The sequence below is a fragment of the Phaethon aethereus genome (assembly GCF_964289735.1).
Source record: "Phaethon aethereus genome assembly, chromosome: 11".
Taxonomy (NCBI): domain Eukaryota; kingdom Metazoa; phylum Chordata; class Aves; order Phaethontiformes; family Phaethontidae; genus Phaethon; species Phaethon aethereus.
In genome coordinates this window covers 4,406,804-4,422,784 of record NC_138587.1, presented here as the reverse complement: position 1 = coordinate 4,422,784, position 15,981 = coordinate 4,406,804, and the positions used below count along the sequence as shown (strand labels likewise).

General features: G+C 39.0%; 1 protein-coding gene across 1 annotated transcript in view; it reads right to left on the bottom strand.

Moving 5' to 3' along the window:
* Positions 1–13,917, bottom strand: part of LOC309408774 (contactin-3-like) — a gene marked incomplete at its 5' end in the record, with an annotated part of 80,216 nt that extends 66,299 nt beyond the window's left edge. Inside the window, one exon of the mRNA XM_082004721.1 lies at positions 13,863–13,917. Coding sequence (XP_081860847.1) covers positions 13,863–13,917 — 55 coding nt within the window. The remainder of the gene's footprint in view (positions 1–13,862) is intronic.
* Positions 13,918–15,981: the final 2,064 nt, after the last annotated feature.

Sequence of the window (15,981 nt, the reverse complement as noted above, 5' to 3'; positions counted from 1 at the left end):
ATCTTTAGAGAATTGCATTCTGTCTGCCTCCGCAGTAATGGCATTACACTTGACTGAAAGCAAAATTACGTGGAAGACTGTTAGTTTACTGAAGGGTCAAAGAGATGACAGTTGTGGCAGGCGGTGGTAAACCTTTAATATGCCATGATGTACCAATGTGCACATCCTTCAGTGGATGAATAAATGTGGCTGAACAAGGGATTACACCTGAGCAAGCAACTGCATAGATTAATAAATTCAACATCAGACCATTCAACAACAGAAGCTGCAGGAGTGGAGAAAAACAACTGTCTGGAAATACCTGCCTGTTCTTCTGCTACTCCGTTCATAAAAACAAGCATAATCCCAGTGCTACTGAAGAGAGTTTAACAGATTGAGACATGTACATACGGAGAAAACCCCCAAAGCACAGTGGGACCTCAAATCTTTGTGTTGGTATCTAAGCAGAATCGTTAAGTGACAGATGCTCTACGTGCAGATTGATCTGCAGTCTAAGCCAAATTGCTCCATGTAGGGTGATGTAATCCTCAAAAGTATATTGTTAACTACAATTTAATAAAAAGCCATGGGCTGAGAAAATACAGTTTCATAAAAAAGAAAGAAGATCTCTCACTGCACAGGGCTGAGAGAGGTAATAACAAGAAAATAAAAAACAGGTACTGAATGTCCTCTCATAAGCAGGGAGAATTTCCTTGCTTATTAAATGAGACTCCCCACAATTCACAGCATGTGCTCTCCATCACTGCTCACTACCGTGTTCTACCATCACTGCTCACTACCACGTTCTACTAGAAACACTTACTGAAATATATTACCAATACAAAAATAAAGATAGAAGCAACGCAGTGTAATAGGAGTAGTTCTGCAAGTTCCATTGCCCTGGTGTTAAAATACCTGCTTTATTTAGTAAGTAGCTATACTAACAGTAAACATCAAGAAGCAAAGTAGGCAGGTTGGCAGCAAAGCAGAGCCCTGAAAAAGTACATTTAAAGTAAGAAGATACACAGTGATGACATTTGAGCAGTTATTCTCAATCCCTCCTAAATCCAACGTTTACTGTGTTGCAGCCATGGGTTACTTACAGTTAAAACTTTTTATATATTTATATATTCATTGAGTGTTACTGTAATTCCATAAACCATAAGACAACTGCACTTATTATGCACCTTTTAGCAACACCATTTTTTCGATTTCAGAAATTCTCTCTGTAAAATGCATTCAGAATTATTACTTTAAGTATTTATTTCAGTTTGAGACAGCTCCAAATCCACTAGTTTTATTAGCTATGAAAGGTGAAGTATGACACAGATGACACAGATAACACAGATGTGTTTATGTTGACTGATTTTATGTTTGATTTTCGTAAGTTGTAAAACTCCAGCTGAAAGATCAAAGCATTAAATTCCTACTGAATATTCCTATCAACTTCAATGGGCTTTAGATCAAGCCCTTATGTGGTATTAATGTAATGTCAATGTTTTTAAGTATTATCTTAATATTAACTGTAGCATGCTAAATGGGCGAAGAAGACCCCATTAGGGTAATTCTGACAAACAAAACAAGGGCTGAAATTCTTTCCCTAGCAATGATTTGATTTTTCAGTGAACATAAATTTTTCCAAATAAACCCTATTCCAGAGGTTTAAGAACAGTCCTCGAGTGCAAAAAACCTAAGGAAAGTCACAACTCCCTGAAAAAAACAAACAAAAGAAAACACAAAGGGGGAGGGAGAAGAGGGGGTCCGCAGGAAATGCCAAAATTACTAGTTTTTTGTGAAATTTCTTACACCTACAGAAGTGAATCTAGCACTTCAAAAGGCTCCTGTTAAAAAGATCTCATAATGTAGGCATAAAGTCTAAATACCTAAAAATATAATGGATCATATTGGTTTAACCTTTATGTATATTCTGTAATTGAAAGAAAACTTCTAGGTTTTAAAAGCCTTAAAAAAAAACCCCCAAACAACCAATGAACCACAAAGCCCCCAAACCAAAACGCCTTCCCCCCAAACCCCACCACCAAAACCATCAAAAAACCTTACAATGTAAGCACCCAGCTAAACCTCTGCTTGCACCCAGCTTTCTCTTAAGAGATTCCAAGTTACGTGAGGAGCAAAAACACGGTAACGTAAGTCTTATCTGCACTGAAAGTGGCACTGTTCTTTAAGTTATATAAGCCATAATGTTGCAGGTCATTAACTCTGTATTTTTGCTTGGGCACGTAGGTTGGTCTTGCAACTTTCTGGAAGACAGCCTACTAAAACAGCATGAAAAAGTTTAATCCTCATGAAAAAACTACACTGAAAAATGATGTAATAAACAATTTTGGGTTAAAAAAAGATGGTGTATATATACACATATATATTCCCTTATTCCCTTCATATATATACATATATATTCCCATATTCCCGTACTTCCCATGCCAGAAAGTCTCTGCTCTCCTCGCCACATTCCCCTCCTTCACAAGCTATTCATGCACAAACTTTGCAAGATAAGAGACAAGTAGATTTAGATAAAAAAAAAAAAATGAGTGCTATGGGAATAAGATGACAAAACCTGTTACTTAATCCAACATAAAAAGGATAAGAACTGGAGAGAACTCAAATAGAATTGAAACTGTCACCCCAACTGATAAGGTTATGATCTGCAACAAGTGCTTTTTCTCCCTCATTTACTCTATGCTTCTATGTAATTTCATTTTCTCTTCAGATACTATTCAGAGAATACAATAATTCATTTTAAGATCCAAAAGACTTAAAAAAAACCCCTAAAAGTAATATTTTCCAATGCGTTGCTTGTTATTGTCACTCACTTGTAAACTCTTGTGAAAGCTGAAATATGCCCACTTTGCGTCAATGCTATGGATGTAGATTCAGAATTTAGGACGATTCTTTAGATTTTATATACAAAGTATATATAGAAAACAGATTCAGACATGCAAATTACTTTAAACTACAGTCGACGGTCTGCAATAAAATTTTACACAGGTTAGTAAGTAAATTCAGACTTAGTTTTTTCCATAGCTGCAATCAAAAGCAATTCTTACAAATTTTGCAGGCAGAAAGAACTGTCACACCACCCCCTCTCCCCAAAAAGTCAAGGCACCATTAATGTCAGTGGTTTACACCTCAGAAAACGCTGTCTCTTATCAGAGCTTGCTGGACGCGCTTCCCAGCTAGTACAAAACATCACGGGAAGGAATGAATCTGTCCCATTTTTAAGCTGTTCATACCGGATAAGTGTTCCTTCACATTTTGAAAAATGTGGGGAAAAATGTATTTCTTTCTATTGCACATCCCCACAGGTGCTTTGACTCATTAAATAATGTGCCATATGATCTCCCTACACAGTGAACCATAAAAATGAGAAATGTGATGAAACTTTAAAAGACCCACTTCATAAAGTCTCTACCGATGGATCATCTCTGGCAACATAAAGATCAGAAAGTAATCTGGAAGGAAATAGCTAAAAAGATTTCCTGAACACACAGCAGAGCTTTAGAAGACTGGCTCTTATTTGCACTTTAGCTCTTCCAAGCTATGCAAAGGCCTCCTAAAAATGACCAAAGAGCAGATCTGAAGCTACTTTAAGATGCCATTACAGGACTTCTGTTGGGGTACATTCACACCAGTGTGAATCAAATCCCGTGACTGGTACTGAGGCTGTTAGTATCACAATTTGCCCGTTATCTTCAATAGCATCAAATTTGCCATTCAGCCATTTACCAATAGCAATACCTTTATCTAACTGTATGGAGGTTTTCTACATTGCTTTCAGAGTTACAAGTAGTTGTATGAGGAATCAGGATAAAATATACACTAATTACTTTGACTATGCAAATTAAGCTGGTTTTAATCCAGGTTCAAAACATTTTGAAGTTCTCATTCCACAGAAACTGCTAAAGGCTTACACTACATGGTTTTGTTGCTGCAGAGTACCCCAAGATACACTGAATTATTTTGCAAAATATATGCCTTGTGTGCAAGGCGTGACTTGCAGTTCACTGGGGACAAGGTGCCATTTCAAGTGTCTCCAATCTGCCATGGTGGAGGAGTGGCAAGGGAGCTGTAAAATTTTCTGCTTATTTACAAAAAAGCTCCTGACCTACTCCATTACCTCTACCAAACAAAACTGATGACAATCCAGCAATTCCTCACACTTTGTTCTTCTTAACAAAATGATACGAGATGGGAACAAATCCCGATGTGTGTTTAGAACAACGCAGTAAAAGTCTCAGTTTTCTGACTCTTTTCACATAGAGACATGGGACTGCACAAAAACTCACAACTGTCATTATGCTTTTTCCTGGCAATTTAAATGTTTAAGTCATCCGCACAAGGTTACAGCCATCACAATTTGAACCCAGGTTTCCTTAAAACCCACAGCCCTGTACCATCTGCATTAGGCTACTCCAGGTTGCTCATTTGCACCCCAGGGAAAAACCTCGATGGCTTCAGTACGCAGAGTTCCTTACGTTGTATCAGTGCACAAAATTACTCCCTACCTCCCTCATCTTCACTAAGGCTCTCTGTTCTCCTAGGCTGGATTAAAATACTACAAATACTTGTAGTGGCTGGTTCAAATAAAGTGGTTTCTATGTTCAAACGTTTCTCCAACGAGTTCTCAGGCGCTGAATGTCTGATCCTTGACCATGCAAGATTAAAGGATAGGCAAGTACAATGCATGTACCTACAAGCCACCTTCGCTTTCCTCCTCCAATACAGCCAGCAGCACTTGTCTAGAAAAACAAAAAAATCCAACTTTCCTTCAAAAAGACATGTGCTTCAAATGCTTTTGACTTAAGACACTATTAAAAAGTCGACAAGGAAGATGTAACTATTTCTCCCATTCAAGAAGGAAAAAACATCATGCTCCATTACACAGCTATATTTTAATATTCTGTTTCTACTTACGAAAAGTATGTTCAATTCAGCATAAGTTCCAATTCTATTACACAGAGGGGAATACAAACCACCTTCAATTTGCTTAAGTATTCAAACCTGTATATTAATACAGTTCAGGTTAAACTTTCACTTTACAACCCTGTGTTATTTTTTAATTAAAAACCCTGCGTGAAAATTGTGTTCTGATCCCTGATAAATAAAGGCTGCCGAAATAATATCACTGATATGTACATGTCAGCCACAACAGTTAAAGGCTGATATTACCCAATGTCTTACTAAACAAAAATTGAAAGCTTAGCATAGGCAAAAATAAAGTTCCACAAGAGGCTACCAGCAGGGTATGTAGAATTCCCCAAAATTAAGTGTCTAAAAGCATTCATTTGGAACATGATCGTTAAAAACAGGCACAAAGTGAGAACGCTTTCTTCTAGAAGACTTCCTCACACGCGCCACCAGGTACTCGGGATAATTTCTAGTTTTTTCCTGGATATATGCCACTGCACAGCGCCATGACTGCACAGCGCCATGACTGCACAGCGCCATGGAGGCAGCTTTGTTCACAAATGACAGGTGTTTGAAGTCATACTACAAATAAATAGCCATTTACTAAGTGACAGGCAATGATCTATTTACAAGGAAGCTCAACACATAGAAGTCCTAAGGTTCTGGGAATTATCACCATTCTTATGACATCAATATTTAGGCTGTGGATTTGAGTAAGTAGTGTTTTAGGCGTTACTGTTCAGTTCAGACAAGCTCCACAACATTTTACAAAAAATATATCAGAATTACTTATTATATTGTATTGTAGTTTAAACAGCTCTAGGCAGAAGAAGTGTATAAATTCAGTTGTGCCAACGTCATACTTAAAAAAAAAATTTTGTTGCAGGATAAATCACTTGAAGATTTCTTCTCGATTTGCTATCTATTTTGCTACTAGCCAAAATTTCTCCATTCAGATTTGAAGGTATGTAAGAAGTTCAATGAATGATGATAAAGACAGCATTTGTCTTGTCTAAATGAAACATTAATTGTCTGGAGGTGAGGATTCAGCTTTACAGTTACACAGTATTTCCATCAAGATGGGGGTGGTTTTCAAGGGAAGGGTTTTCTTCCGCTTGGAAGTCAAATCAGAAGCCAAGTAGACTCTTCAGAAGTATCTACGGTCTCTCTTTAAAAAGAGTTTTAACATGACAGCATTTTCACAGTTAAGAAACTGAATATTGTAACTGATAAAGAGTATGCCCACCATTGAAATACAGACTTCTGTAAATCCTCTGAACTTTCATGAATTCCATTCAGTCAGTGACAGTCATTTCATTGACTTGGACTGTCCCAGGTTTATATATAGCTAACAAGAAAAAGCAGAAGATCCTGATGAAGGGGACTATATTTCGTCCCTCAACTGCAAGTGAGCAGATTAGCATCGTTCTCCATTGCTGCTCACTTTCTTAGTGCCATATTGACCAAGAATGAAAACAAGCCCTAAAAAGCCTTTCTTGAAATCAGTGTGCTCCATTGGTAGGCTGAAAACAGAAAAGCTTGCAATGGTAGAGCACAAGTGTTGAAGACTACCACAGCTGTATTAAAAGCAAGAGTTGCAGCGGGAAGGCAGAGGTGAGGTTTACACTGGCTCACAGCAAGGGGCGAGACTGGGTGTCCAATAGGCTACCACCGTCTGTCAGTTCATAGGCGAAAGATGCCTTCAGCAGGGCAAATTTCTTGCCTCCCAGAGCTTACGTACCAGGCTGTTTGCCATACCCTTTGTTCACCATAGTAGAGGAATAGTTAGGCTTGACAGTACAATGGGTTTAAGTGCAAAGGGATATCTACAATGGGTGCCTTTTCAGATTTACAGCAGCAATTCTGTTTTCTGATACTGATCTGTATGAAGCACCCATGGCATCAAAAAATTCATAGAAAAGCAGAATTCTAAGATTGTTTCCTCATTTTGTAACTAATTCAATAAGCAAACAAAATTTTCTGTCAGTGTAATGAATCTTGTTAGCAATATACAATCAATCCAAGCTAAAAAATTGTCAGTCACTATCAGCAGAGATGCATTTTAACGTTATGACTATACATGCATAATGCACAAAAAGGTTATTGCTATTGATATGCAGTGCCATTATGCATTAAGATACAGACTGTCTCTGTCTGAACGCCTTAACTCCTAATGAAAACTGAATTTTAACAAGAGCAGTATCATAGTAGTAAGTGATGATAGCTTTTTTCCTCTCTACAAACGGATTCTCTCCCATACAGAAACCCCTCACAGAAGACTAAATCAAAATTACTGCAAGTTTCCAAAACGTGTATCTGTTTTGCTCAGGGGAAGGTATTGTTGGCATTCTACCGATGTCCAGGAAGCCTATACTGAGAATTACACATTTATGACTGCAAATATACTCTTACGTGGGATTAGTTTCAATACAAGAATTCACCAGAGACACATGAGTTATTTCCTCACCTACATCAACAATATGTTGATGTTTGGTACACCCCTTGTCTTCAAGAAATACTGAAGCCAAAAAAAGCACACTCTTGTGCCTTCAAGAGATGTTTAGCCACAAAGAAACAGCACCTCTGTTTTCAGTAGTATCCTCTTTGAAGATGTGGGGTCAAAACAAGAACCTGACTGAGACCCTTTGCACATGCCCAAGCAAGCAAATCACCCACCACCCCTAAAATGGTATTCCAGGTGTGGCAAGCCAAGCTCTTCCTCTGCAGAAGATATTTCTACTTTCCTCATGGCATGATTTAGGAGTAACAACAGATCAGTAAGAACATGGAAAGCTGTTTTCATGCTCTTTGGAAAATAAAGAATAAGAATCATGCTTTCCAATTTCATAAGTTGCCTAAACTTAATACTAATAAAGAGTGCTGTGGATCTGGTACACGACATTGCTGAGCCTGAGGGCTTAACAGAGTTTTTCCTGTATTAGACTAAGACAAAATGAAAAATTGAAAGTTAAAACGATGAACACACCTGAATTAACATAAAGAAATACATATAACATGATCTAGTTTTAAACTCAAATGGACTATTAAGAAGTTAGAAGAAAAACCTCCCTGTTGACAAATTTCAGCATACAGTCACAGAATAACAACCAGACTCCAATGTCCAAATAGTTTCTGTACATTACAATAGTTTTTTGGTGGGTTTTTTTTTTTTGGTTTGTTGGTTTGGGTTTTTTTGCCAGGGCTTGTAATGGCTGGAAGAAAAAGTTCAATGATAATTTTTTGGTTTGCCCTATTTAGGTAAAGTGCAGTCAAGATAGTCTTAGGATACACTATTTGTAGTGGCAACGAGTTAGAAGCTTGGCAGAGAAGGTTAGTCTGAGCGGATTCTAGAGGTCTCAGCCTGGCCATGCTGTTTGAAACGTGCCCTTTCATCTCCTGAAGAACAAAAATTTTACGCATTTACACACACAGTTCTCCTTGTTTTATTTCTTTGAACTTTCTCTTTATTCACAGCTTTCCTTCCCCTTCAAACACCCTTCAAAAGTTGTTTTTCCTCTAAATTCTCAGGAGAAACTTTAAAAAGACATCTTTCCAGGGAGAACAGAGCAGTCAGTTTTAGCAGTATAAAATGTCTGAAAACAGTAGAAAATTATACAGTAGAAAATTACAAGAAAGCAAAAAAGCCTAATGCCTGTGCTCACACCCATGCTGCTGTGAAAGGCTGGGTGAGCAAATGCTCAGCACTTGTGCCAGCTGGGGCTGATGGAGGCAGCCCACCCCATGGAGCTTACTCCTCTGCTCCAGTTGAGAGGTGCGATAAACTGCAGCAGGAAAATTAAGTCCAAATTAGCAAGAGCGGTAAGAAAAGCCAGCTGTCATGCAAACTGCCAAGAAGCAGTTTACACACTCATTATGATAGGTGTTTACCTTACTTATCTTAGATGTTCACCATATTCACCCACCACTACAACGGCAGTGCATCGCACTCTGCAGCGCACTTACCCTCCTGCATTCCGGAAATGAAGGATCTGCTATTCGGTTCACCAAAAGAGTAAGTGAAATCAGCTGGGTCACTTGGGAGGGGGAAGCTATAGACGAGTCAGGCGAAGTTTAACTCGCCTGGAATTGATGACTTCACCACAAGTCACCACTTAGCTTTGCACTTCAACTGTTCATGGTTTTTTGCACATTTTGTTCTTTTTTACCTTTGAAGTTGTTCTTCAGAGTAATTTAGATATAACAACACTAAAGTACGTTTTTTGAAATTCCTTTCCTAACAAGGTAGACATTTTTCTCACTTGTTTGAAACTCTCTCTATATATATTTAATGTTAAGTAATCACCTTTTTGCTCCCCAAGGTAAATGGACAAAAAGACTGCAGGATCATTAGTCATACAAATATAAGCACACACCAATAAACAGAAGCCCAAGGGCCTTTTTTTTTTTTTTCATTAGATACTCTCACATCCCCACTTTGATGAACGGTGAAGATTCACATAGGATAAACAAAAAGCAATTCAATATAGGAACGCTGCAATAAGGGAACTAGTTTGAAATACATTATCTGTAAGGACAGAGAATGTCAAGATTTATGAGCCAAGATCAGCAGCATCTCCATTTCTGTAGCTATGATGTTATTTCATAACACTGAACTGCAGACAGGTCTTAAAAGAGCTGTCGTCTTGCTTATAAGCAGAGCATAAGAAAAAATATTTTCTGTAGAGAGTCAGAACACCTGCTAATCTATCTTAATGATAGGTTAAAATAATATTCTCAAAACTGTTTAACAACTTGTTTTATGTTTACAGTGTGCTCTTACTAAAAATCTGTCTTGAACTAAATTCAACTACAGGATCCCCAAGTGGATTTTAGAAGCATGCTGTTCCAACGGTCCACTAATAATATTCAAGCAACCGAAGCAAACAGGTAGTGTTAGCATCAAACACACACCCAGTCTCCAAATAGCAGACGATCTGTATGTCAGGATTGAGACCTTTCGCAGAGTTTCGAGCAAGATGCATTAGGCAGCTGGAAATGCTCAATTCAGGCTGTTCAGCAAATTACATCTGGCTCAAACTCTTGTCTCTGCAAGTGCCGACTGTAACTCCAAGCAACATTCTCAGTGATGGCAATGTAACAACGTTAAGTCAGGGATATATATCAATTACGGGTGCTAAAGGCTTCCAAACAGTTCTGCTCCATCAAACCATCTGGCTTTTGGCAATGTGAAAAATAGCTTTTTGCCTGACTTCTTGCTGGTCTTCCAATCTACCAGCTCCCCATGGCTACTAAACTGACATTTGGGACATATCCTAACTGAAGGGAGATGAACTGAAACAAATGCAAAGAAGGGCTAGCAGGATGAACTCGGAAAGAGGACATTTTTACACAAACCCAGACTAATTTTCACTTCAAGATACTAACAACATTTTCCTTGTGACTGCAATGGTCATTGGAAAGTATTTGACTCGTAATTAGCTGACTAACAAACACTTCTCTGTTAACAAACTCAATCACAGTCAATGACAACTTCACTATTGAAAATATTGAACTTTGAGAGATGCGGATTGATGAATTTGCCTGCAGCAAACATTCCTTTCATACTGTGTCTCTTTTTGCAGTTGGAACCGTACACTTATTACTAGATTTTTTTCAGCAAGTAATTTGGTCGACGTGGGGTTAATATGGTTTAACATAAGAAACCTTCCATTCATTCCGAATCCTTAAGGCTACCCTTTTTCATAGGCAGAAAAAACAAAACTTGCTTTCATCCAAGTTGCTTTTAAATATGACCCAAAAGAACTGAAATGACATGAAATAAAAACATAAGAAAGGTTAAAGGATAAATAAGCCCTTCAGCAGATAGGTGAAAAATCTTTCATCCTTGTAGAAAGAGGTTTTGTACTTCTCCACATGAACTAGTACCAAGGTCAAAGCGAGCTGAGCAAAGCTTTGAGGGTGTCACACCAATAGTTCTACAGATGTTGCAGCTCATATTCAAAGTATTTGTTTGCAAATCTCCAAACAGTGATTTTTACAGCCTTCTCCATATAACTGCTCATAAGACATCGGTGCCTGGGAGACTAGGAGACCCCAGTGCTATTTAAGAGTCAGCCTACCCTTCGGGGTTTGAACATTACCTCATGTATTACCTCAAAGGTTTTTTCTATTTAAAAAAGAGCTATTTAAATTCAACTCATCAATTCAGAAGATTTGGATGCTTTGCAATTTAAAAAGATACAACTTCAATAAGGGCAAAGTGATTGTAATTTTTCAAAAGAACATTTTACTGCATGTTATCTATGAATGAAATATTGGGGCGTTTTAGCCTTCTCTTATACTAGTTGTATCTCAGATATTTGTTACGATTCAAAGGATAACTATTAAATTGTATAAATGTAACCAAAAACTACAGCAAGATAAAGTTATAGCCCTTATCTTCCTTACATCAACTGAAAAACCTTACAGTAAGAAATTATTTTTAACAGATTAAAAACCAGGCCTTTTAAGTATCAATACTAATCCAACACTAACCTAACCATAAACATAATGAAATCAACTCATTCTACTACAAGTAATATGCACGATGCCAGTCACCAATACAAGTGATTTATTTCATGGAAGTTATTCATATACTGAAGTATTGCAACGTAAATACAAAGACAATATGCAGCAGATCAAAACCAGCAAGACTACACTTTAAAAAAAAAAATTAAGTAGCTAATAATTTGTAATGGTTGGATTTTACTTTTTGCGGGGGGGGGGGGGTGTTTTTACACACACAGTATCCTTCATTACATCAACTAATCACTTTTAAAAAATGGTTTGGCTTAGTCTGTGTTTTAATTAACAAATAACATTTCTCCTTTGACTAACAACTGTACTGAAGAGTCAGCAGAAATCCAAAGTTACGTATGAGAGTTTCAGAAGTGCATATGTACATTTTGCAACAACAGATCATTTCGCTGACATCTGTAATGTCAAATTTTGCCAATAAAGACGCAGCAGTGGTTAATTGGCCTTACAAGTAATTCCCCAATGATAACAGAGACTTCGCAGTAGGCATTACAGAGAGAGGACTTGCATCCTTCAAGTCATTTTAAGACTACAAACACATTTTCAACTTCAGGTATTTCCAGATGCAGCCCAAAAGAGAGGCCCAGACCCAGCTGGAATGGCTCCACTTTCTAGCTAATGCAGGACACTCACAACTTCACACTCCCACCCCGCGCAGCACCGCTGCGGCACGCCTTTGCTGCTGAAACAGAAGAGCTGGAAGTGCAAAAGCAGCACTGAGCACCACTACAGAACACCTCCCCCTAATTCTCCTGTAGGGGAAAGGGCTCCCTGCCACCTTCTCCCTCACTGTTTTGGGATTTCCACAGCTTAAAGGGTGTCACACTTACTGCATGGGTTACGGCACAGCAGTGAGATGGGCCAGACTGACACAGGGAAACCATGGACCCAGCAGCAAGACAGCATCTACTCGAAAGTATTATTAAAAAGGTAGCTTTGCTCCCAGCAGTTCGAAGAAGAGAAAAGCAAAGCCCCCTGTTTCAACCAATAATTCTGTGTAAGTCTTGTATAATTGTTTCAGTGTCAGAAATGCCCAAGACCCCTTTCAGAAAGCAATTCATAGAACAGTCCTGCAAGAAAGATAATTTATATTTTTAAGTCTCTTGGGATTTTCTTTTTTTCTGTAGAAAAATGTTTGGATTTGATAGAGACAATATTAGAACCTTTCACTTCACAGATTGTTTTGACAACGTGGCTTCCCTTCCTTCAAAAGTTTCTGACTAAGCTAAAAGCAAAATACTGGCCTTCCAAGTCCCCATATAAAGCTAAAGCCTTACTCACAGTTATGTTTCCGTGCACCTCATGCAGCAATTCAGTCCTCCCGAGTGCAGCCAGAACATAAGCACCGGTTACAGGACAAAGGGGGACAAGAGAAGAGGCTGGCACAGCACACACTGCAGTATCAGAGTAAGTAATCACGGCTCGGTGACCACACAGGCCAGCCACGGCATCAAGGTCTCTCTCTATCCATCCCTGCATTACGAGCTGTTGCAAAGAAAACGCGTCTATTCACAATACACCCAGGCTATAAACCACTTGATGCACATGTTTCAATGAAAGCATGTGCATATATGCTACCCTCCTTCCCAAAGGAGCACTGACCGTTCTGAAGAGAACGCATGTAGGCAGTTTGGGCACTATCAGCTATGCCTGCTCTTTGCAACGCCAGCAATGCCAACATGCACCAAAATCTCCAAGAGTCAACCCCTGAGGACAGAACAGGGGCCTCTCCTCTCCCCCTCACACGTACATTGGCATTACTAGGCATGCTCAAGCTGACCACATGCTGAATGAAGAGATCACCAAGAGCAGCAAGGAACTTCTACTGCTGCTGCTATGAGCATTGACCTCAATAAGGTAAAGAAAAATGACTCAGAAGAGCTAACGCGGCAGGAGAGAGAAGACCTGAAAAGCAGCTCAAGCTCCAAACACTGAGAATTAGCTGGGTTATTGTCTGGCAGAGTAGTAAAAGCAAGCCTCTGAACTGCTGAATTGGTGCAGTGATAGCAATCAATAAACCCCTTCTAAAGTTTTGACAAAAGCTGCAGCAATCACCCCCAGTTACAGCAAGAATTTAAAGTCTCCAGTTAAAGAAAAACACATATTGCAGCTATTAAATCAGCACACCTACGACGCATGCATTACTAATAACATCCTTAATGTATTTGAGTATCTTCTGCTTGCTTTGAACGCATAGCCCTATGTAGTAACTCTAGAGGAAAAAGGTTATTTTAATTCATTCACTCTTAATATTTTGTATTATTTAAGATATGTATTGCATGCTTGGTTTCTAAACTCTACGTGACTTTTCCATTTCAAAGCCTCTGTGGTTCTATTCCTCAAGCGCAATTCAAACCTGGAATCTGGAGACTTATGTGTAGCTCTAAACTGGAAGTTAAGAGATTATTGTATATTATTACCTCCAAGACAGCCAAGAAATGATACCAGGAAGAGCTGTTTCTGCAGCAGCAGCATCTTCAGTCACGTAAATTCAGTAATTTTGGTTCAGTCTCAGGTGAACTGTACGTTTAGCCTTCCAGGTGGTAAGGTTTAACCTGTTAAAAGAACAAATACAACATTGAATCCTGTGATGATCCCTAAGAATGGGCTTACTTGTTAATGCACTTTAACAAAGTTGACAGACCCTCTAACATTCCTCTTTTTCAGTATGACTTTACCCTGAACAGAAGAGTACATACACGTCTCACATTTAGGTATGCATATGAGGTGTTAGAAGTTATATAATTCAGCAGCAGCAGAGCTGACGGGTAAGTTGATTTTGTAGTTCCTACTTCTCACCAATCTCCAGCACTCATTTATTTGTAACAAACAGTAGTTTTAAAGGAAGAGAGTACATGAGGTGCAATCATACACAAAGTAGTTTAATGCATTTGTTACAAGAACAGCTTGCATTGCACTTGCCTTGTACACTCTGTGCTAGCAACAATCTGAACATGTGCAATAACCGATTTAATTAAAGCCATGTCCAACCCATTACTTTTTGTTTGTTTTCCGTACTACATCTGTAGTCAGTATGCATAACAGCACTGTAGAAGTCTGAAGAGGAAGATCTAGCAGCCAAAAAACCCACCAGTGAGCACACTGCACTCAAGTGCTTCAGGTACAATGACATGCTAGCTTCCATTTCTACCTCTGTTACTGGCTAGATGATAAACAGTTTGCCAAGGTCTACTAGCCTGGGTATGACATGGTTATTTTACTTTTATTTTTCTGTAAAAAGCTTTACAGTAAATTTTCTAAAGTTGTATGACAACTGTGGCATTTATATTTTACGTGTGTCACTTCCACAGCATCATCCTTCTTCAGAGGAAGGAAGGGTGGCTGGACAAAATTTGAGGTTCTGCAGTACAGAGACCAGACCAAATGATTACTTCTGAAATTAGTCTATGGATCAATGCACAGAAATATTAAGGTCAAGAAAGGAACCATTAATTCTGAAGAACCAAATATGAGATGTCTGAACTTGATTTTTCAATGTGAACTGCATTTCACATTACAGTTGAAAGTTTCTAATACTGGGTATCTGAATTTCAAGCTAAGCACCTCAGAATAAGAGATCAGACTCTGATACATCCCCACCCCATGACTTGCTAGGAGAATTTCAGCTCCCCGGAAAAATATTGCATGGCCCTTTGCCACAAGAGCTCTATCTTTTTGCATCCTGCAATCCCAGCTCATGCAGGGCACACCATCAGCTTCTGCAGCAGGCACGTGGCGCTGACAGCAGCATCCTCTCCTCCATACCGTCAGAGGTATTGCTTTCTGATTTTTTTCATGGGTTTCCAAACCAGAAAATAAGCAAACCCCAGCACTCACATTTCTATCAAGTAACAGGTATTGATCACTCAGCAGGCATGTGCTGCCAGCAAAGCTGGTATAAGAAGGAAGCTTTCTGTAGGGATACAGCAATTCCCAAGTTCCTAAAAATGGGGGCAGGGGGAATATCCCACCTCCAAGCACCTCTCTGGATCAGTTTGAGGAACCACACTCAGTTCTCATAGATTAAGAGCTGAAGAAGTTTACCATATGCAACTAAAACATTACTGGTTTTCAAAAGGACTCGTAGAATCATAGAACCTTTGGGTTGGAAGAGACTTTTAAAGGTCCTCTAGTCCACATCCCCCCTTCAATGAGCAAGTTTTCATGTTAAAAAGCCCACAACAGTGCTTTGGCAACATTATAATTCTTCCTTTCGTGGAGCCAAAAAACCCCTAAGCTCAAATGTACATACTGAGGAGATCCCATAAAGGAAGGTAAAAACCCGTTTTGCATCAGATCCACAGTTCAAGACCCTTTTTTTAAATTAAAAAAACCCCACCACAATAAAAACAACAGAAAATGAGAAAAATACTTGTTGAAACAAACAAAACCCCACCTCGTGTTTGGTCACTCCCCACCCCCTCCCCGTGTTTCCAAAGGCCATCTTGCAAAGTCTTCCCCTGAGGAAGGTTATCGGTGGGCATAGACCAGAGGCAGGACAACCAAACACGGGCCTGGCCGTGCTGCTTCCAGCTGCTC